The sequence below is a fragment of the Moschus berezovskii genome, chromosome 26 (assembly GCF_049115385.1).
Source record: "Moschus berezovskii isolate FMDL1 chromosome 26, NW_MosBer_1.0, whole genome shotgun sequence".
Taxonomy (NCBI): domain Eukaryota; kingdom Metazoa; phylum Chordata; class Mammalia; order Artiodactyla; family Moschidae; genus Moschus; species Moschus berezovskii.
Window position 1 is genome coordinate 9,766,406 of NC_142485.1, and position 23,031 is coordinate 9,789,436.

Below are 23,031 nucleotides of genomic sequence, written 5' to 3' on the forward strand. Positions count from 1 at the left end.
AAGTCTCAGTATCATGATTTAGGTCTTTATTCTCATTCAAAGAAAAGAATCATTGTGGTTAAAAATAGCAATGATAATTTAGATTTATTGAGCTGTTTGGTTCTTTTCTAAGTTGTTCACCTAAACTAACATTTTTAATTTTCACATAAACTTTATGAGTAGGTAAAATTATTATCTCCCTTTTATAGATAAGGAAATAGAGACACCTAAACATTAAATAACAAGCTTAAATTGAAAGAGGGAAAAATATATATTGGGTTGGCCAAAAAGTTCATTGGGTCTTTCTATACCATCTTACAGAAAAACCTGAAAGAACTTTTTGCCAACCCAATAATTCCTCCTCTTGAAAATGCTCTGTACTTCATTCTCATTTTCTCTGTTTCCCGTATTCACAGGTCCAATTATATTTGGGAATTATGAAGCCTCAGTCATTTTCTAGATTTTTTTTTGCAATGTTAAAATCAACCTTTATCAGTAAATTGTGTTTTGCTATTCTCTATTACATTGTGAATCGAATAAGATCGATGTGCTTCTGTAAGTGGGTGAGGCTCCTGTGACGGTATTAAACAGGGGGATTGCCTGCGACATGTTGCAGAGAAAAGTCACTTATTCAAGGCACAGTGGGGCCACGTGTGTCAGGGTGTCTGTGTCAGGCTGGTCCAGAGGAAGGCAGGGCGCACATTCACTTGGCTTCCCAGATTGGAAGGCCACTGTCTTCATAAAGTCTCTTACCTGTCTGGTCAGGCCTGAAATTTCACCTTTCACATTGTTTTCTTCAAATGTTGAAAGGTTTTTAATGTCAAACATCCCTATTAAAGAGCCAATAATGTAGGAAGCAGCAGACAGCCGTGACTTAACAAGAGTTTTGGCAGGCTGTCTGCTGAAGGCAAGATAAAGACCCAGTCATCTGAGATAGATGTCTACAGGCAGGCAAGAGGGATTAGCAAGAACCAGAAGGACACCAAAGATAACATTTGAGCACCCGACGGCCAGCTTGTGTGTGAATGATAGCGACAGAGAAACAGGGAGAGAGAACGGTCTCACTTATAATGTGATTCAAGGAAGATACTGACAATTTGGAGTTTTTCTTCATTCATATTTCCCCTTTGAATCCCTCTTGGATGAGGTCTCTTGAAAATGACCGCCAGTTTTCCTCCTGCTTCCTGGGGCCTTTTGGTTGACCAGTTAGCCAGGACAGCTCTAAAGCAAGGATCACTAAGGCTGCATTTGGACTTCAAGCTCGTGACAAAAGAGTTGACAGTTACTGTGTCCTCAGCTGATGCAGCTAACGAGCTAGGGACGTGATTCTTTGATAGCTGTGGCTCTATCAGGACAATTCTTCAGGGAGATCACATGGCCTGTGAGTCCCTCATTCTCGGGGACAAATGAGAGAGGGCCTGGAAGACACAGGGCAGAGACAGAAGGGAAGAGGCACGCATCTTCTTTCCTTTACGTGCTTTCTAACAGTCCTCATGAGTTTAATTTAACCCGTTTGAGTTTAATGTAACCCCTTGGTGACCTTGATGCCATTAATCCACAACTTCACCTTAGGGGTACAGTTTATTTTATGGATGAAGCAATCTGTAATAAAAAAATTGTATTGTTGGAGAAAAGAAAACACATTTCATGAGAACATTTTACATGAAAAACCTATAGCCCTGCTATGCTATTAGTTGCTTGTATAAGGTAAGATCTATGGCATAGCCTTGGGACCCAAAGGAAAAAGCACATTTCATGTTCATACAAATTCCCATTTGTATCACATCAACATCCAAACCAGGAAGAGGGTATTTGACCCATATGTTGGTTTGTAACATATGATTATAGATATCTTGAGTATCGTTCAAATAGTAGATGACTTCAGAGTAGGTTTACTTATTTCTCTTTTCGTAACATTTAGTTCAACTCACAAAATAAAAAAATCAGTTCAGTTCTTTGGGTTGTTTGTCATTTTGACTGACTGTGTGTGTGCTAAGTCGCTTCAGTCATGTCCGACTCCTTGCAACTCGATGGACTGTAGCCCGCCAGGCTCCTCTGTCCATGGGATTCTCCAGGCAAGAATACTGGAATGGGTTGCCATTCCCTTCTCCAGGGGATCTTCCTGACCCATGGATTGAAGCCATGTCTCTTGAGGCTCTTGCACACAGATGGATTCTTTACCACTGAGCCACTGGGGAAGCCCATTTTCTATTAGCAGTCATAGTAATAGTGATCCCCTCCAAGGCAAAAATCAAGGCTGTCTGGGTGCTGATTTGCTCAAAGTGTGAAAATGTGTTCGGTCTTCCCTACCAGTCCAGTGGTTAAGACTCTGCGCTCCCTGTGCAGGGAGCATGGCTTGATCCCTGGTTGTAGAACTAAGATCCCACATGCCACATGGCCTTAGGAAAAGAAAAATATCCTCAGTCTTCTACCAGATAGAATACATTTAAACCTTCTGATCGAGGAGCTCTTTAAATACTTAGAATGAACTACTCTGTTACTTCTGAATCAATCACAGTAGGGTGAGAGTTTTCCAGTCCTTTATTGGGTCAGGCATCCAACATGGCTAAAAATTGTCTTTTAATTATGGGGAATACATTTAGTCCATAGCTTTAGATTTTGTTTGTTTGCCAAGAGCTTTTGAAGATGTTAAAGCTTTTTGCTTCCTGATTCCATTTTCAAGGCTTCACATTTATACTATTTAAATAAAGAATTGTTTTAGAAAATGTGTGTTCTTTGTTTAATTGACTGTTAGATATCCTGCCGTCTGTGCCTACAAGCAGTGGGCTGAATTCAGAAGGTTAAGTGTTTAAACATTCTGTATATCATAATGATTCTAGCATGGAGTAATATGAATCTTCTTTATTTGGGTCTGCAGCCAGCCCTGATCCTAGGAAGTTTCCTTAGCTGACATGCACAAGGAAGAGAGAGGTATTCCACAGTGCAAGTCTAAGTTCGGATATGGCAGCAGTCCTCATGTTATCCTTGTGATGAGTAGCATGATAAAATGCAGTGATTTTCAAACTCTTTTCCACCAAGCTCAAGGTACCTTATTGGAGTACCCTAAGAGCTATGCTTGGAGTTTGATGGTCTGACTGGTATTTGAAACCTCTAACCCCCATTTCAACTCGAGTAGCTGTGCTTTGTCAATCTTATATATGAATATGTTTAACATTAAGAGTTTTTATTTTTGAATACAGGGTTCTCCTGATTTTCTTCTTTCACTCCTATATTTCTTTTAAAAGCCCTAGTGTCATTATTAAGGTCAATAGCTTTGATTTCAGAAGTAAGTAGATTCAGGTCTCCTTGTCCACTTGCTAGTTCTGTGGATTTAATGCCTTTGAAGTAGGGTTTTCTCATCTGGAAAATGGGCCAGTAATGTTCATAAAATGGTTTTGAGGATTAAGCATGAGGATAATGACCCTTTAGAAAAGCTTTCTTCTCTCTAGTTCCTCGATATCACCTCTATCAGCGGGGGTCTGATCAGAGGGGCACAGCCACCGTGACTGACACCAAAGGAGGTGCTTAAAAGGTTCATGGCACCTGGTGAGGCAGTGTTGGTAATGCTTTTTCTTCCACGTCTAGTGTTGGGCCTGAAGTCAGTAGCACTGGCAATCAGAAAGGAAAGATGGCCATGAGCACCGGGAAAGAGCAAAGACAAACTTCTTGTGAGGGAGAGCTGGAACCCATGAGGGCGATCTGGGGGGTCATTCAGCCCATCCAGGTCAGTTAGGCTCTAGCCTTAATGATGTGGGTGACATGCAAGACAGGCTGGGGCTTTATACCAGGTCCCCAGATCCACATCTGCCCTAGGGTTCAGTAACCTGGAAGGCAGAGCCAGAGATGCTTGTGAGTCTGGCTCCACCCCACGTGTCAAGGTGAGCATCTCTAACATAAAGGGGTGCTGACTGCCCCACCGCTCTCTCTCCTCATGGATGGTCTGACCAGCCCTACAGCTGCAACTTGGAGAAGGAAATGGTACCCCCCTCCAGTATTCTTGCCTGGAAAATTCCATGGACACGGGAGCCTGGCGGGCTATGGCCGTGGGCTCGCACAGAGTTGGACACAACTGAGCGACTTCACTCACTTGCTCACAGCTTTATCTACCACCTACATGTAGATGAAGCCTTGTTTACCAGAATGTTCCTTGCCCTGACTTCTCTATGTATGTTGACATGCTGGAGCTGAAATCTCACCCACAGGCCAAGCACATCATGGGCCAGTGACAGACTGGCTACTAGATGGTGGCTGTCCTTGCTGGGCATCTGGAGTGAGAGCCCATAGTCTCTTCACAGCATTGCTGCTGTCCGTCAGAATGGATGCATGAGCCATGTTGCATTTGCTGCTAGATTCCCTGAAGGAATAAGCAGAGTTCACTGAGATAGAACTTAACAGGGATAAACAGAAACATCCAAGTCATCAAGTATAAGAGTAGAGGAAATGAAGATTTGGCTTAGCAGAAATCCATGTGGAAAAGACTGAGAATTGATTGCTAGCAGGTTCAGTATAGATTACATTGAGTATAGATTACAGTGGGTCAGGGTTGCCAGACACACACACATTCTTAAAGCTTTAAAGGTATTGATAGAATTAATGGTGCACAAGAGCTGTGACAGCCCTGCTCTGTTTTATACTGATGCAGCCACACTAGGGTCTTGGACTTGAGTTTAAGGGTCGTGGTTTAAAAAACCATGGTTCAACAAATAGGAAATTTCATTCACAAGGTAACAGAGATGATAAGGGGAACTTGAAATTATATTTTAATGAAGAACACTGTCAAAGTATCAATGGACGTTCAACCTGGTAAACAGAACCTTAGGGGATGTGATCGTTTTCAGGAGATGAGAATAAACTTGTGCACAAAGCAGAATTCAGACAAGTGCTTTATTTGAAAAAGGAGAGCTTCCAAATGCAAGTGGACACCAACAATTCTGCTTGGAAAACTCTTATGTGACGCCCATGGGGTTTTGGACTAGACCAATGGTTTCTCTAAAACTAGCACCTTCTGAAGCTCCACAAAATTCAGACTTCCAGGTCTCACTCTAGCTTTTCTGACTTACAGTTGTCTGGGGTAAGGCATGGGATTTGTGTTGTTAATAGCTCCCACCTGATTCTCTAGTGGCCCGTGTGGAAACTACTGGACCAGTTGAACTCTAAAGAACCTTCCATAGTTCTGTGAATCTATTATTCCCAGTTGTCTGTCCCAGGAGGCCACATGCATAGTGGGAGGAGCAGCCTGAGAAGAATGGATAGGTTCAAACCTAGCTGTGTCTCCACTTAGCTCTGTGAAGTTCACTAAGTTGCTCCACCTTGGTTTCCTCATCTGTTAAAACAGGATAACAGTCGTGCCTGCTTGTAGAGTGTTGCCAAGAATAAGCGAACACAACAGTGCTAATATATGGCATTTATAAGTATTAGTTATAATTTTTCATACCAGAAGATGATGCATCCATCTATAAGACCGTTTGATTCAAGAATATTTACGAGTCAGAGAAGAAGGAAATCATTCCAAACCAAAGACCTTTTCTTTTCACTTTTACTTTATTAATTATCTTTTGAAATGGTTCTAGCTTTCGTAAGCATTATAATACAGAACATATGAAAAAATTTATGTGAGTGATTCAAGGTTATCAAAGCATAAGTAGGAATATAAAGTTTACTTTCTAGGAATGCAAAACAATGGAATTTGTAGAGTAAATGAGAATAAACTGAAGTCTCAAAAAGTTTGCTGAGATTTCTTTGTGGAACCATGACCATCCAACTTTATTTTTTTAAGAAAGTGAAATATATAGGTCTTAGGTATATAATCTGATGACTTCTGGTAAATGAATATACCCTGTAACTACCATCCTAAGATATAGAACCATTATGTTACTTTGGAAAATTCTCATGTCCCCTTCCAGTCAGTCCCTACCCCCAGAAGGAAACACTACTCTGAATTCTTACATTACAGAATAGCTGTGCTGTTCTTGAAATTTATATGGATGAAATCACACAGTATGTTCTCTTTTCTATATGACTTCTTTACCTATATGTTATGTTTTTTATTCTAATTTATGTTGTTCATAAACCAGTAGATTCTTCTAGTTTTCAGCTATTATTTCATTGTATAAATACATTACCACTTGCTTATCAATTCTTGTGTTGAACATGTAGATCATTTTGAATTTTGTCTATGATGTATAAAGCTGCTATAAACATTTTTGCACAAGTCTCTTTTTATACTTTGTTCCTTTTGGGTAAATGTCTAGTAGAATTTCTGAGTCACAGAGTAAGTCTGAGTAAGTCTAAGTTACAAAAATTGAAAACTTTCCCATTTTACATTCTTCTGTATGTGGATTTCGGCTATTCCGTGTGGTTATTTACATTTGGTTTTGTTTTATTTGATGTTTATTGCTTTATTTGATGCTAGCGCTTATAATAGTTACAAGATAATTTTGAATTGTTCTTTTAATTTTCATTTCCTGGTGACAAATGATGCTGAGCACCTTTTCATTTGCTTATTGATCACTTTTATATCTTCTTTTATGGAATATCTGATCAAATAGTTTGTCCTTTGAAAAAGTTGAATTGTTTGTCTTTTTATTATCGATTTGTAGGAGTTAATTATATATTCTAGACAGTAGTCCTGAATCAGATATATGAATTGCAATTATTTTTTCCCAGGATGTGGCTTACTTGGTTTTCTTGATGTGTCTTTTTTAAGCAAAAGCTTTTGATTTTTTGTAAAATCCAATTTATCTTTTTAAAAAATATTTGCTATATTTTATTTCTTAACAAATCCATGCCTATGCCAAGTTCACAGAAATAATCCCCTGTATTTTTCTAGAAACTTTATAGCTTTACCTTTATATTTGAGTCTATAATCAATCTTAATTTTAATGTGTACTGTGATGTAGAGATTGTGTTCTTTTTTTTTATTTCCTGCACTTATTCAATTATTCCAGCACCATTTGCTCAAAAACTTTTCATTTCTCCCATGGAATTGCCTTGATACCTTTGTTGAAAATCAGTAAAAGTTATCAAAAGATACAAAATTCTAGCTATTAGATAATTAAGTACTGGGGATGTAATGAACAACATGATGACTATAGTTTAACTCTGCTATATATTTGAAAGCTACTAAGAGTAGATTCTAAAGGAGATCAGTCCTGGGTGTTCATTGGAAGGACTGATGCTAAAGCTGAAACTCCAATACTTTGGCCACCTCATGCGACGAGCTGACTCACTGGAAAAGACTCTGATGCTGGGAGGGATTGGGGGCGGGAGGAGAAGGGGACGACAGAGAATGAGATGGCTGGATGGCCTCACCGACTCGATGGACATGAGTTTGAGTGAACTCCAGGAATTGGTGATGGACAGGGAGGCCTGGCGTGCTGTGATTCATGGGGTTGCAAAGAGTTGGACACGACTAAGCGACTGAACTGAACTGAACTGAAGAGTAGATCCTAAAAATTTTCATAACAAGGACTTTGTTTTCTTTTTCTGAATCTATGTGAGGCATAAACTCATTGTGGTAGTCATTTAGCAATATATGTAGGTCAAGTCATTATTGTGTATACCTTAAATTTACACAAAGCTGCATGTCAGTTATATCTTAATGAAAGTGAAAGCAAATCAGTTATTTCTTTGGGCATAGGTCTAGTTCTGGACTCTCATTCTATTGCATTCATGGCTTTTGTCCATTATGATGTTTATTATTGGCATAAATTTTTTCATAATATTTTCTTATTGTCTTTTTAAAATTATCTGTAGCTTTTGTACTAAAAATAATTATTTTATTTTAGTAATTTTTATGTTGCCTTTTTAAAAAACATTCATCAAGCTTGCTGATAGTAATACTTGCTTAATACTTTCAAAGAACAGATTTTGTTTGTTTGTTTTTTGGTAGTTTGTGTTATATTTAATTGACATCAGTATATTATTTCTTTCCTTCTATTTGATTTTGTTTTAATTTTCTTATCATTTTCTAGTTTCTTAGCATTTAAACTTTGACCATTGAGTTTAAGCCTTTCATTCTTTCTAACACAAAGCTATGTATTTTCCTTTTAAAAACTGATACACTTGTCAAAATATCTTCTGATTTCTCTTTGGATTTTTTTCCCTTTGATAATAGGTTACTTAGAAGTATTTTAGGTCTTTTTATAAATAATATTATTATTTATCCTTATTGATTTCAATGGTAGTCAAAGAAATCACAGTACAAAATGTAATTATTTCTAATTTAGTAAGAATTGTCAATGGCTTAGCATATTCTGTATGCTAAGGATATGCTTCCCTATGGTAAGCATATTCCCTTACCATATTCCTTGCTGTACACTTGAAAATATTTTGTAATTTCCAGTTGTTGAGTGTAGCATTCTATAAACTATAGTACAATATAGTTGATAGTTTCATTTAGATCTTTTAAAATTTACTAATTGTTTTATCTTACTGTTCTGTCAGCTACTGAGATTGGAGTGTTAAATCTTTTACAGTTATGGTGTCTCTTTCTGCCTGTAGTTCGATCAGTTCTTACTTCATGTATCTTTATGCTTTATTAGTTAAATTGCATTTAGAACTGTTCAGTTCAGTCCAGTCGCTCAGTCGTGTCTGACTCTTTGCGACCCCATGAATCACAGCACGCCAGGCCTCCCTGTCCATCACCAACTCCCGGTGTTTCACTCAAACTCATGTCCATAGAGTCGGTGATGCCATCCAGCCATCTCATTCTCTGTCGTCCCCGTCTCCTCCTGCCCTCAATCCCTCCCAGCATCAGCGTCTTTTCCAGTGAGTCAACTCGTTGCATGAAGTAGCCAAAGTATTGGAGGTTCAGCTTTAGCATTAGAACTGTTAGGTTCTCCTAATGAGTTTCTCCCTTTATTATTGCAAAACATTTTTATCTCTGGAAATCCTTTTTGTCTTGAAGTCTGTTTTGTCTGATTTTAATACAGGCACTTTCAGTTCTGGGTTAATCAAATACTTTTAAATCAACCCATTATATTTTCTCTAGAATCTCCTAAGCTTTGTATCTTTGGATTTATTTCTAGGGGATTAGGATGCATTCATAATCTAAATTTTAGTTAATATTGGTAAATTTATTATTTCTTAATTGTTAATTATAGTTTATATAAAATATAATGAGCTTTCAACAATACTGCTTACTCTTACTCCTTCTTGGCACATATTGGGTTGGTCAAAAAGTTTGAGTTTTTCATAATATGTTACAACCCAGTATTTTTACATCTGTATACAGAATAAGCAGCACAATACAAACATAGTGTTATAGTTTTTGCTATAAATTACTATCTTTAAATAAACTTGGAGCAATAAAAAAATACCAATAGATTAATCATTTATGGTGTTCTTCATTTTTTCCTGTGGATATGAGTTTGCATCTGATATCATTTGCCTTCCAACTGAAGAACTTTGTAAGCATTTCTCTAGTGCAAGTCTCCTGGCAGACCGTTCTCTTTTCTTTCATTTATTGAAAATGCCCTTATTCCACTTTAAAGTTTGAAGGATATTTTTGCTGGATATGGGATTCTAAGTTGACAGGTGTTTTATTTTGTTCGTTTTGCCACTTTTTGCTCCTGAGACAATTCAAGCCCATTTCACTGCTGGTCCTCTCTGTTTGCTGTTTGCCCTCTACTCTCTCTGGGCAACTCTCTAACCAGTTTCTCACTTCACAGGCTAATTCTTGTCTCTCCAGTTTCATTTCATGCTACTCAGAGATCTCTGTTAACCATACTATCCAAAACCAGCCTTCTTCCCTATGACTTTCTCATTTCCCTGTTTATATCCTCTGTAATATTTCCATAGTGTTTGTATTTGTTTCCTTGTTTTTTTGTCTTTCTATGTTAGAACCAGTCATGGAACAACAGACTGGTTCCAAATAGGAAAAGGTGTACGTCAAGGTTGTATATTGTCACCTTGCTTATTTAACTTATATGCAGAGTACATCATGAGGAACGCTGGGCTGGAAGAAGCACAAGCTGGAATCAAGATTGCTGGGAGAAATATCAATAACCTCAGATATGCAGATGACACTACCCTTATGGCAGAAAGTGAAGAGGAACTCAAAAGCCTCTTGATGAAAGTGAAAGAGGAGAGTGAAAAGGTTGGCTTGAAGCTCAACATTCAGAAAACAAAGATCATGGCATCTGGTCCCATCACTTCATGGGAAATAGATGGAAAAACAGTGGAAAGAGTGTCAGACTTTGTTTTTTTGGGCTCCAAAATCACTGCGGATGCTGATTGCAGCCATGAAATTAAAAGACGCTTGCTCCTTGGAAGGAAAGTTATGACCAACCTTGATAGTATATTGAAAAGCAGAGACATTACTTTGCCGACCAAGGTCCGTCTAGTCAAGGCAATGGTTTTTCCCGTGGTCATGTATGGATGTGAGAGTTGGACTGTGAAGAAAGCTGATCGCCGAAGAATCGATGCTTTTGAACTGTGGTGTTGGAGAAGACTCTTGAGAGTCCCTTATACTGCAAGGAGATCCAACCAGTCCATTCTAAAGGAGATCAATCCTGGATGTTCATTGGAGGGACTGATGCTAAAGCTGAAACTCCAATACTTTGGCCACCTCATGAGACGAGTTGACTCACTGGAAAAGACTGTGATGCTGGGAAAGGTTGGGGGCGGGAGGAGAAGGGGACAACGGAGAATGAGATGGCTGGATGGCATCACCGATTCTGTGGACATGAGTTTGAGTGTACTCCGGGAGTTGGTGATGGACAGGGAGGCCTGGCGTGCTGTGATTCATGGGGTCGCGGAGAGTCGGACACGACTGAGCGACTGAACTGAACTGATGTGAATAGCTCCATATGAAAGTTTACTCTATATTCTCTTATATTCTTGGCATTTGGCGAAATATCTGGCATCATAATAAAGGCACGATGATGTTGCCCTAATGTAGAATGAATGCAACTGAAGTCACAGGGGCATCCAAAGTCTAGCTTTGCTAGAACTGAAAAGACACATTGAGTAGTCACACTGCTAAACTCTCCAGGACCATCTGTTTTACACACTGTGCTAGGGAATATAAATTTATAAGTGAAGCATCTTCAGGAAGCTTTTCCAGATTCTCTGAGTTGGAAACAATCTCCTCCTCTAATTCTCGTAACATTCCACTTCATTCTGACTATAGTACTTTTTGTGATTGACCTTGTATTATTGCTCTTTTGTATACATATCTTCTGGAGAAGGAAATGGCAACCCTCTCCAGTGTTCTTGCCTGGAGAATCCCATGGACAGGGGAGCCCGGTGGACTGCTGTTCATGGCGTTGCAAGGAGTTGAACACGTGTGAGTGACTAAGCACAGCATACATATCTTCCCGCTACAACTGGGTTGTCAGTCTTTGCAGGCAAGAATGATATTTCAGAGCACATAGTGGCGATCCTGCAGAAATAACCTTTATATCTGTAGAGGTTTGGGTAGACACATAAAATGGCATTGCACTGAAAATGAATTGAATAAGAAAGTTAGCATTTTTGTGTAATAAGATTCTCCATTTCTCTGAGGAAAAAGGAGCTGTATAATTCCAAAGTAATTAGGATTTCAGCTGAACATTAATAAAGCCCTAAGTTCCCACCAAGGACACTGTGTCATGTGTGGGGGAGGACTCCTCTGCCCCTTCTCTGCCTTTGTTCTCGTTTATATGCACTGCCTTTCTGGTTTATGCTCCCTGTAGTTTGCATTGCAATAAAGTGCCAAATATTTCCTGCCCACGCTTCTGTTTGGCTGCAGAGCTGGAGAACTGTAATGGAAAGCAACAGATCAGAATATTTTTTAGATTTGTTGGTGCTCTTAAAAATGCCCATTTTAAAGCATAAATATTTATGCCTCTTGCCACACTCCACCTCCATTCATTGTGAGGAGAGGGTTGATGAGTCTGTAGTCTGAAGAGGACCCATATAAACACTGGTTACCATTTATTATGATAAGATTGATAGAGAACTCTGGAGGCAGGAATGCCTGAAGCTAGCTTTTATATTTTGATTCCATGCATAAAAGAGGAGATAGACCAGCCCTGGATAAGCATTCAAACAACTCACAGGCAGGTTGTGATAACTTACTGCCTCTGGGTTTGGAGACTATGGTAAACTTTCTGAATCATGCACACCTGTGAGATGGAAAAACCATGGAACCACAGCTCTTCTTTATAGAATTAATTTTTTTCTTTAAGATCAAATGTTTTTCTGACAAATTCAAGTTACCAAAAGAAGTATGACTCTATGGGATGGCACTTTTTAAAATGTGTGTGTAGTGTCTTGGAGGTTAGGGTTACAAGTCTGAAACTTCTTATAGAGTCTCAGGCCCCATCCAAGTTTTATAGGATCAGAACCTTCAGATGCTGTGCCTAGGGATCCGTATTTTAACACCATCACCAGAGCATCTTCTAGGATGTCCAAGAGTGTCTGCTTGAGGGAATAGAGAGACAAGAATTATCTCTTTCATCTCTGATCTGTCAGTCTGTGCCTGGAAAGTTTTGAGTCCCTTTGGTTGCTTCTCAAGAAGATACTGTGGTTTCATTGCTGTTTTCATAACTGAAGTGACTCTTCATTGAGTAATTAGTAAGTCAATGTCCAATTATTCTGTAATTGAAGCTAAAACAAAACAACAACTTAATTCATACTCTGGCCAGATCAACTTATCATGCCGTGTCAAATAGGTTTCTCAGAAACATGCATTGAACTGTAGGAATTTGAAAGTCTGCAGGGAGTTCTGCCCTTTGTCACATAATGGACACAAGATCAATTCTGATGACACTGCAATATTCCACAAGCAGGGCTCATTGGATATCATCAGACCTAACTTTATTTTTGCCATCCACTGCCCTTTCATGCTGTCTCTGGAGGGTTATTTTTTTCCTACCCTTTGGGTATAAACTGGGGTAAGTTTCATGAATTTTTCACTCACTTTTAACTAGTAAAAAGTTCTTGAATTTCATTCTTAGTTACACAGAAGCTCTATGTCATTAGCTGATATATCCAAGTGTCTTCTGAAAAAAAAAAAATACACACACAGCTTTGAAGTTGAGAATTATCTTTATTCGGTGGACTTTATAGAGGACTTTAGCCCAAGATACAGTCTCTCAGATAGCTCTGAGGGACTGTTCCAAAAAAAATAAGGGTCCAGGATATACAGGAATGTGAGCTGAGAGAAAAAACATAATAAAACATGTATCTGAACATCAGAAGATTGCTGCTAATAAGAAAAGCAAAACATTTCAAGGTAATGATTTTAGTGTTTTTCTATCTCTGGGAAGATGCAAGAGTCTTGGGCTCACTGAAGTCATCTCCTCTGATGTTCACCTTTACTCCCTGGGGCCAGTGTCCTGTTTTTCTCCATCCTGAATCCCCTCAGGCCGCACAGCCACCAGGAGCAGCTGCAGAGGCTGATGGTTCCTTGGTTCACTGAAATGGCAAGTCTCGTCCTTTGTCCACACAGGATAGAAGAATAATTTTTAAATAACTCCGAACTTAATTGAAAGTGAGTTTCTCCCCTCCCTCAGGTCAGCTCTGCTTGGGCTGCCTGTTAGCCACACAAAAGGAGGCAGGAGACGTCTCTCTTCTTCGCCACCCTTGGCTTTTGCTTTTCTTCCTTTCTCTCAGCTCAGGTTCCTCCAGGGCTGAGGGATGCAGGGTATCAGGTTAGAAAGGTAAGGGAGATAAAGGCTTACTTGATAGATACACAGACAAAGCTAGCCTAGACACCATTTGACTCTGTCCCATGGGGTGATTTCATGGCTTTTTCAAGAACTCAGCATTACTTGGTACTTAGCCTTAAACTAAGTATCTCTTCTAGGGTCACTTTAAGGCCCTCAATGTCCGGCTGAACTCTGTAGCATTCTTCTGCTGAGGTCACATTGCCCCAACTGTTCATACATGGCACACACGTGGTCTGAGGGACACTTACATCTTTTGCTCTGAGAATACATGCCAGGCACAATCCTTCCACCTCTCTTACTTCCCCATCAGAGCAACTAAGCAGCTACAGTCTTTCGCTCTTTGGATCTTGAGGGTGGTGTCCGATCCAGGACACTCAAACTCAGGAAGGAATTTCTCAAGATCTGTGGGTAGTTCCACTGAATCCTTTTCCCAGGGATGTGAGGTAAAAGAGAAGGAATCCCCCATCTGACATGGACAAGGGTAAGTCAAACTCATAGTATAAGAGAGCTCCCTTTAATAAATTCTCTCTTTCTTCTCAGTTTCTTTTTTCAGACTGGTGATGAGTGGCCAGCTTGAGTTAGAAACTGGTCTTGATCACTTCCGTTGAATGCCCTGAACTGGGACTCTTATCTCTGCTTTAGTCATGGTGTTGTAACTAGCATCTGTGTCTTAGAAATTCAACCTAGGACTTCGTCCAGGGCATTGGGAAACCAAGATTCCCTTATAATACCTCTTTGCAATCATATAATAACTAGTTTATGTTGATTATTTGTTATGTAGCAGACACTTCATTATACTTTATCTTATTCAGTCCTCCTCACAATCTTATAAGAAAACAGAACTTCAGAGAAGTCAAGTAATCTTTGTAACTCAGGTAACAGATTGCAAAGTTCTTCCAACTCTGTGCATTACTTTCTTTTTAGGAAAATAATGATACTGCCCCTTAGAAAGAAAATATTATGCATTCATCAGGAAAAATGCTATAACTGTTTAATATTCTGGGTTTGACAATGGGAAGAGAGAATCTTGGAGTAAAATTAACAAGAAGTGTCACTTGCTAAGCATTTGAGTATGTGTATTCACTTAATTCTTATAAAACTTTGTGATGTGGGTGGCCTTGTCTTCATCTGGTAGACGAAAAAACTGAAGCCAGTAAGGAATTATGTGACTCCCCCTACATTACACAGCCAGGAATATTTGGAGCCAAGACTTAAAATCTGAAGTCTCAGCCATGACGCTGAAGCTACTTTCTCTCTCCACTCTGATGGGGACACAGCAGCAGGAGTACGAGCTGTGGCAGATGTTTGGCTGAAGTTTCTTTCTAACACATTTGACTCTAGATGAATCAATGTTATATGGGAGTCAAGTTTTGTTTTTTTTTTTTTTTTTAACTAACCTTCATGAAAACAAAGAGCATCTTATTTATCTTGGAATCCCTAATATCTGGTCCAAAGTTGACACTCTCTTGCTGGATGAGTAAACAGATGAGTGAATAACTTTGATTTCAACTCTCTGGTGGGAAGTGATTTTTCATGTGACTTAAGTTACTTGGGGCTTCCCTGGAGGACCAGTGGTTATAACTTCACCTTCTGTTGCAGGGGATGTGGGTTTGATCCCTGGTCAGGGAGCTGAGGTCCCATGTGCCTTGGGGTCAAAAAACCAAAACATAAAATAGAAATGATATTGTAACAAATTCAATGAAGACTTACTTTAAAATTATCCGCAGTAAAAAAGATATATATGTATTTAAAAATAAATAGATGAATTAATCCTTCTCCTGGGTATTTGCATTTTATAAGATGATCCTGGGAGAAGAGTTGACATGAATGACATCAAAAGTTGAATTTCTGATTCTGTGATTGGAATAGAGGTGGAAGAGGAATTGAGTCAGAGTTTTTCTCTGGAGTCTCAAATTTCATTGCAGAAACAGTAGCTTACCACATCTGTCTGCCTTAAGGGAAAAGTAGAATGCTTCTTTATTTGGGTTACAAAGTACCCAGAAACATTTTACACCAAGAAGTATGTCCTAATCACTTCAGTTATTCAGCAATGAGACAGGCTGCTTCCAACGTATTCACAGTCAGCTTCTGCTAAGGAACCCGCTGGTTGGGTTCTTGGGAGGAGGGATTGAAATGTTACTGGTGGGTTAGATCGGATGGCTTCTAAGATAGTCTGTCCCTGAACGTTCGGAGATTCCGGGATTTGTTCCTGTGGTTGGTGACGATGATGCAGCTAACCAGGTCTGTGTGTCTGTCATCCACAGGTCTGAGGCGCAATTACAGATGTACCACCTGCAGTGTCTCTCTAAACTCAATAGAACAGTATCATGCCCACCTGAAAGGATCCAAACACCAGGCCAAGTAGGTACTTTCATGGGTTCACTCTTCAGTCCTCTTGTATGTAAACTTTAGTGTGATGAATGAAGGCTAACCGCTCTACTGATCGCAAAATAAGCAGATGAAAACTACAGCTCTTATCTCCAAGGTTCCCTTGATATTTATGCCACTCAAGCCTACAGAGTCTGCCTGACACTGCTTGAAGAATGACTTTTTCCTTTTTTTTGGATACAGTGATGACAATTTTTTTTTTTCCATTTCTTTCCATCTTTTCAAGGACAGTGAGCACATTTGTATGAACTTCCCAGGAATCTTTAAGTCTATATTAAATGTTTTAAAATAAACAATATAATTTCTCTTAATACTTTGGGGATGGACCAGGCCTCCTTGTTGTGAAGTCAAATTCTATGCATGTCTTCTAGCACTTTCTATTTCCAGAAGAGTATGGTTGATTAGTCTGGAAAACTAACAACTCTGGAATTTTAAATCATTCACTGAATGGAAGCTCATTCCACACCCCCCTCTGATTCTCATGATTTTATACCAGAAAAGGCTAATCAGGCATTGTTTTCCCTGTATATATACTGCTCATCTTTTTACAAACACAATACTTTCAGGTAATTTTTAAAGTAGCTGCTAGAACTGCTAATAAAATCTAATAAAATAGGGGAAAAAACAAAGGATATCTCAAAAAGATGCAATTTTCCTGAATATAAATGTTTTCATTTCTCTCATATTCATGAGCAGAATCATTGAAACAGATTTGACTATATCAGGGCCTCATGAATAATGAATGACTCATTGGACAAACATTGATGGAGCTCCCACGTGTGTCAGACCCTGAGTGTGCCCCGGGGAAGAAAAGCTGAGTGGACTTAAGCCTTCCTCTTGGGGAACTCTCTGCCAAGCTAGGGAAACAGTCATGTAAACACATAGATTGTTCACTGTTACCATGAAGTAGGTGCCCCGAGCTCTGAGGACCAGGGACAGGGAAAGATTTCCAGGGATATCGATGCAGAGGCTGAGTTCATAACAATGAGGTCGGAGTTCGATTTTGTCTTCTATTATCACCCAGCAGCCAGCACAGCTCGTGATACATTTCTAGTGCTTCATGAACATTCCCGATGGGCTTCCTAGGTAACTCAGCGGTAAAGAATCTGCTTACCATGCAGGGATACGGGTTTGATCCCTGGATTGGGAAGAGCCCTTGGAGGAGGAAATAGCAACCCACTCCAGTATTCTTGCCAGGGAAATCCAATGGACAGAGGAGCCTGGCGGGCTACAGTCCAGGGGGTTGCAGAGTCAGCCACGACTTAGTGACTAAACAAGAACAATACATTGCTGATGGCGTGAATGTGTGATTTTTAAAAGATAAGTAATGACTTTCCAAGCAGGTATATGAGGAAGGCGCATTCCAGGAAATTTCTTTGCAGAGATTTTGTAAAGATGAGTAGGTCACAGTGGGTCTGGCTTCAGCGGGGGAGTTTAAGCCCGGAGTTTCTGACTGACCCTTACTGACTCACTTCTTCCTCCATTTTGTGCTGTCGGGAGAGTCAAAGCTGCTTTCATGACTTGCTTTACCCTTATTCACCCCCACAGGGCTTTTATCAAGGGAAATCTTCAAAAGCAATATTTTCTACGATTGGTTACTGAGCACCTGCATTGATTATTAGGAGCCGCTGTCCCACCTGCCACCCCCAACCAAAAACATAATCTCTTTAGCATCTCTAATCATCACAGTGTATGCGTTCTAACCAACATTCTAACCAACGTGCACACACCTTACAAGGAGCTGCAGCATGAAGCAGTCATCACTTAGGGCACATTTATTGCTCTTCGTGGGTAGAAAATGTAGACACAAACCACTTTAGGTGACAAGGATCATGTAGATAACTAACGCAGATAGACAGCATCTCAGTCTTAGGAAAACGTCTACTTCTCTCTGTGTTCCTATAAAACTTCCTGTGATAGAACTTGAGCCAGGCACAATCATATCTATTACCTTATTTTGTCCCCTTAACTACCTCAACATACATATCGTGCTTGGTTGCTCAGTCATGCCCGACTCTTTGAGACCCCATGGACTGTAGCCCGCCAGGCTCCTCTGTCCATGGGATTCTCCAGGCAAGAACCCCGGAGTGGGTTGCCGTGCCCTCCTTCAGGGGGTCTCCCCAACCCAAGGATCAAACCCAGGTCTCCCACATTGCAGGCAGATTCTTTACCCCCTGAGCCACCAGCGAAGCCCAAGAATACTGGAGTGGGCAGCCTATCCCTTCTCCAGGAGATCTTCCAGACCCAGGAATCAAACTGGGGTCTCCTACATTGCAGGCTGATTCCTTACCAGCTGGGCTACCAGGGAAGCCCCAACGTACATGTCACTGACCCATTATTTGATTTGTGAAAACCAAGGCTCAGAAAAGCTAAGTAAGTCAGCCAACATCCGACGAATGGCAGAATCAGGACTGGACTCAGCAGCGTCTGACTCACACTTCTAATTAATTCATGTCATTCAGTCACCGCAGACAGGATTGGGACACAGGATGTCAGGGACAGCCGGTAGAAGGCCCCATGGTGAATTCTGAAAAAGGGCATCGCCTCCCTAGTGTAATTTAATAAACATACATGACTTCAGAAGGGTACGTCGCCTCCTGTGCTGCCTTCTTTTCAATAAACAAGACAGTTTGCTTTTTTTTTTTTAACCACAAAAGTACAAGGTTGCTGTGCTTCTGAAGAGTGAAATGAGGGAAATGTGAAGAAAACAATTGTCATAGCTTCTGCCCCGCTGGTTTGGTTCCTCTGCTATTATACTGAATCTGAGTATCCTGCGTGTGTGTTTTTGTGTGTCTTGGTTTATGAGACAGACTGCTCCGTAACTTTCTTGTAATATCCTTGTTAGATTTGGTTTCAAGTGTGTGGGGTCCTCCTTAAACAAGTTGAGAGCTTTTCTTTCTATTTCTAATCCCTGAATGAGTTTGTGGTACACCGCTTCTGGTTTTTTATCTTAAAAACTAAAAATTCTTTGGTGAAGTCATCTAGGCCTAGAGATTTATGCTTTGCTGTTCAGTTGCTAAGTTGTGTCTGACTCTTTGCGACCCCATGGACTGCAGCACGCCAGGCTTCCCTGTCCTTCACCATCTTCTGGAGTTTGCTCAAACTCATGTCCAGTGAGTTAGTGATGCTATATAACCGTCTCCTCTTCTGTCACCCCCTTCTCCTTTTGTCTTCAATCTTTTTCAGCATCAGGGTCTTTTCCAATGAGTTGGTGATGGATTTATGCTATGGGAGTATTTTGATTAGAAAAGTAGTTTTTTTTACTACCATACTTTCTATTTTTCTTATACCAGTTTAAATAAGCTGTCTTTCAATGAATGTGTCCATTTTATTTACATTTTAAAATATATTGGTATAAAGTTGTTTATTTTATCACCTAATTTTATTTTTGATGTCTGTGGAATATTTTTTCTTTCTGGACATTGTTTATTTGTTTCTTCCTCTTATTTTGGCTCAAGTTTTTGTTAGAAGTTTATCATTATTTATTAAGTTTCTTTCAGATGATCAGACGTTGGGGATTTGTTGATTTTCTTTATGTGCAGTTATTTTATGACCTTTAAAACATTATTTCCTTTTTTTCTACTTTTTTAGGTTTAATCTGCATTTCCCCTTTAGCTTCTTAATATGAAAGTGTAGGATCCATAATGAAAAAAAGTCTGAAAAAGAAAAAAAAAGATGTATATATACATATATATATATAACTGAATCACTTTGCTGTACACTCGAAACTAACACAACACTGTGAATTAACTATTGCTGTTATTGTTTAGTCACTAAAATTGTGTCTGACTCTTTTGCAACCCCATGGACTGTATAGGTCAATATAAAAATTAGAAAAAAAAAAGGTGTAAGTTAGCAATTTTTCAAGGTTTTTTCTTTTTCTAGTATAAGAATTTAAGGTTTTCAATGTACCTCAACAGATTGTTTTAGCCCCTTTCTAAAAGCAACTTTTTGTATTACAAAAGTTTTAATATGTAGTATTTGCTTTTTGTTACTTATTTCAATATACTTTCTGTTTTGTTCCTTTTACTCATGTTTGTTTAGAAATTCTCCTTTTATTCATGTTTGATTAGAAATGTTATGTCTAAAATCAAATATTTATAGGATTTTTCTATTTATATTTGTTGTAATTTATTTGTATCTGGATTCTATCAGGGTCAGACAAAATATTCTAAGAGATCTCAGTCTCTTGAAATTTGTATAAACTTACTGTGTTCCCTGGGGCTTCCCAAGCAGTGCTAGTGGTAAAGAACCTGCCTGCCAATGCAGGAGATTTAAGAGATGCAGGTTCAACCTGGTCGGGAAGATTCTCTGGAGGAGGGCATGGCAACCCACTCCAGTTTTTTTGCCTGGAGAATCCCATGGATATAGGGGCCTGGCAGGCTATAGTCCATGGGGTCGCAAAGAGTCAGACATGACTGAAGTGACTTAACATGCATGCACGTGCTTTGTTCCCCAGGCATACAGTCAATTTTTCTCATGTATTGTGTTTACTTGAAAAGAATATACTGTTGGGTAAGTGGTCCTTGCTATCAATTAGGAAGTTTCTTAATCTAGTTCAAATTAGTATACCCTCACTGATTTTTTAAAATCTATTTGTTATATCCATAAGAAGCAGACATAATTAAAAACTTCCATCTATACATATGGATTAGCCTATGTATCCTGTTAATCTTTTGTATTTAGTTTTATATATTTGGGCTTCCCTGGTGGCTCAGAGGTTAAAGTGTCTGCCTCCAATGCCGGAGACCTGGGTTCGATCCCTGGGTTGGGAAGATCCCTGGAGTAGGAAATGGCAACCCACTCCAGTACTCTTGCCTGGAGAATCCCATGGATGGAGAAGCCCGGTAGGCTACACTCCACAGGGTCACAAAGAGTCGGATACGACTGAGCGATTTTTTATATATTTAAAGATATATTATTAGCCTCTTACAAATTTAGGATTTTTAATGCCTTCTTATTGTATGGGCCCTTTTTCTAAAATCATCTTTTGCCATCATGAAATGTCCTTCTTTGTTACTAGTAGTATTTTCCTTGAGGTATACCAACATCAACTACAGCAACTCTTCAAGGCTTTCAAAAGCTTTTTTCCTTTAAATTGCATCCAGCTCTTATTTTGTCTTCAGGTGGAAGATTTGTGTGACCACTTACTCAACCAGATCCAGAAATGGAGGTCAGCCAAATGGTTTTTTAATTGTTCTAATCTAGTCAACATAAGTATTAAAGTGTCAGTAATTTTCAAGGTTTTATATTTGTATTTTTAGCAATCATTTCTAGAGAAGTGTTGAGATGAGCAAGGATGATTCGGTTGTGTAGTGGAAAGAAAACTGAATTTTATTTCTAGGGCAATTTTGCCACTGAGTGACCCCGGGCACCGACAAACCTTCTTTCAGACTTACTTCCCTCAAAGATGAGCGATTGGTGCTGACAAGAATGAGACAAACGTGCTTCCACTTTCCATGCTCTACTCATGATCCTGGTGTTCTTTTTTATGAAACCTGAATTCAGACCTAAAATTCCTCCTGAAACATGCCCCCAGTCAGCCTTGACCATTCATTGAAACTGGCAGTGACCCTCCCCTGCCCCGATTATGTCCACCCAGAACTGCACAATACGACCTCATTTGTAAATAGTGCCTTTACAGAAGTAAAAGTTGAGAATCTCAAGATGAAATCTTTCTGGATTTATAAGAATGATTTATGGTGTCTTTATGAGGGGATGGAAAGGGAGATTTGCACACGCAAAGAAGATGGCCATGTGAAGACAGATTCAGAGATCGGAGTTTGCATCCTTCCAAGCCAAGGACCACCAGGAGCCAGCAGGGTCTGGGAGAGGCCAGGGGGATTCTCCTCTGGAGAGGCCAGGGGGAGAGCACCCAGCTGACAGCTTGATTTCAGACTTCATCTTCTAGAACTTCCGTTCTCTAGAGAGAATACATTTCTGTTATATGAAGTCACTCAGCTTTGACTACTTTTTGAGGGCAGACCTAGGAAATTAATATAGCATGAGACAAACATGCTTTGTTTTGTAAGTAATCCTTCAGTCCTGTTTTCCTGGATAACTGCTTACATTGCTGACCCCGATCGTGACAATGATGGTGGTGGTGGTGGTGGTGATGGAGGGGACGGTGTGATGCTGATGCCGCTGTGGATGACTGAAGTGGGACTTGTATGAGACTGGGACACAGCTACAGAATAAAATGCTTGGAAAGGATCACATCTCATACACATTGCAGTCCTGAAATTGGCCAGACCTGCGCATCTCCACTTTACAGGCTAGAAAACTGAATCTCAGACTTGTTCAAGGCCCCCAGAATAATTGGTCGGCAGAGCCAAGAACAGAAGTCAGGTTTATTGGCAACATTTACTATTACTGTTATAGTAATACGTAAGAGCAATATGACAATAATAGCGTTATTTAAGGATTGTTATAACTGTAATAGTAAAGGTTGCAAATCACCTGACTTCTGTTCTTGGCTCAACTAGTTAAATGGCTTTTTCTTTTTTAGGCAAATGTCATAAACAGCAAAATGACAGTCAAATGTTGCTCCATGGTTAAATGGCAAGAGAAATATTCAGTATCTAATGAGATTAAAGGTTTAGATATGCAAATGATCACCCTGACATATAAAGCAATTGCCCATTAATAGATTTTTTCAGCATTTCCAGGAGATCTAGCCTGTCAATTAGTACAAATGCTTAAAATGAAATTTAAAGACACATGAGTTCATACTATAGACTAATGAACAGTCCCCCTGCCCATAATGTACTTAAATTTGAGTTTAGGGAACACTTCAAGCTTCAGGACATTATATTACCTAGAATTAAAGGATATAAAAGTTATCATTACTTACTTTGATATTTCAGATGGTTCAAAATGCGATATAAGTGTCTAAGAGAATAAATCTGACTGATCACAATTTAGTTGTAATTTCTAAATGTGCTGCTTCCTTTGAGAAGAAGCCTGAGATGGCGATATGTGCTGCTTTTTTTGCAGTTTTTCCCAA

General features: G+C 39.5%; 1 protein-coding gene across 1 annotated transcript in view; it reads left to right on the forward strand.

Moving 5' to 3' along the window:
* The window catches only part of ZMAT4 (zinc finger matrin-type 4), a 371,285-nt gene that overhangs the window by 297,880 nt on the left and 50,374 nt on the right, over positions 1–23,031 (forward strand). Inside the window, exon 6 of the mRNA XM_055416278.2 lies at positions 15,902–15,998. Within this exon, the coding sequence (XP_055272253.1) occupies positions 15,902–15,998 (97 nt within the window). The remainder of the gene's footprint in view (positions 1–15,901; positions 15,999–23,031) is intronic.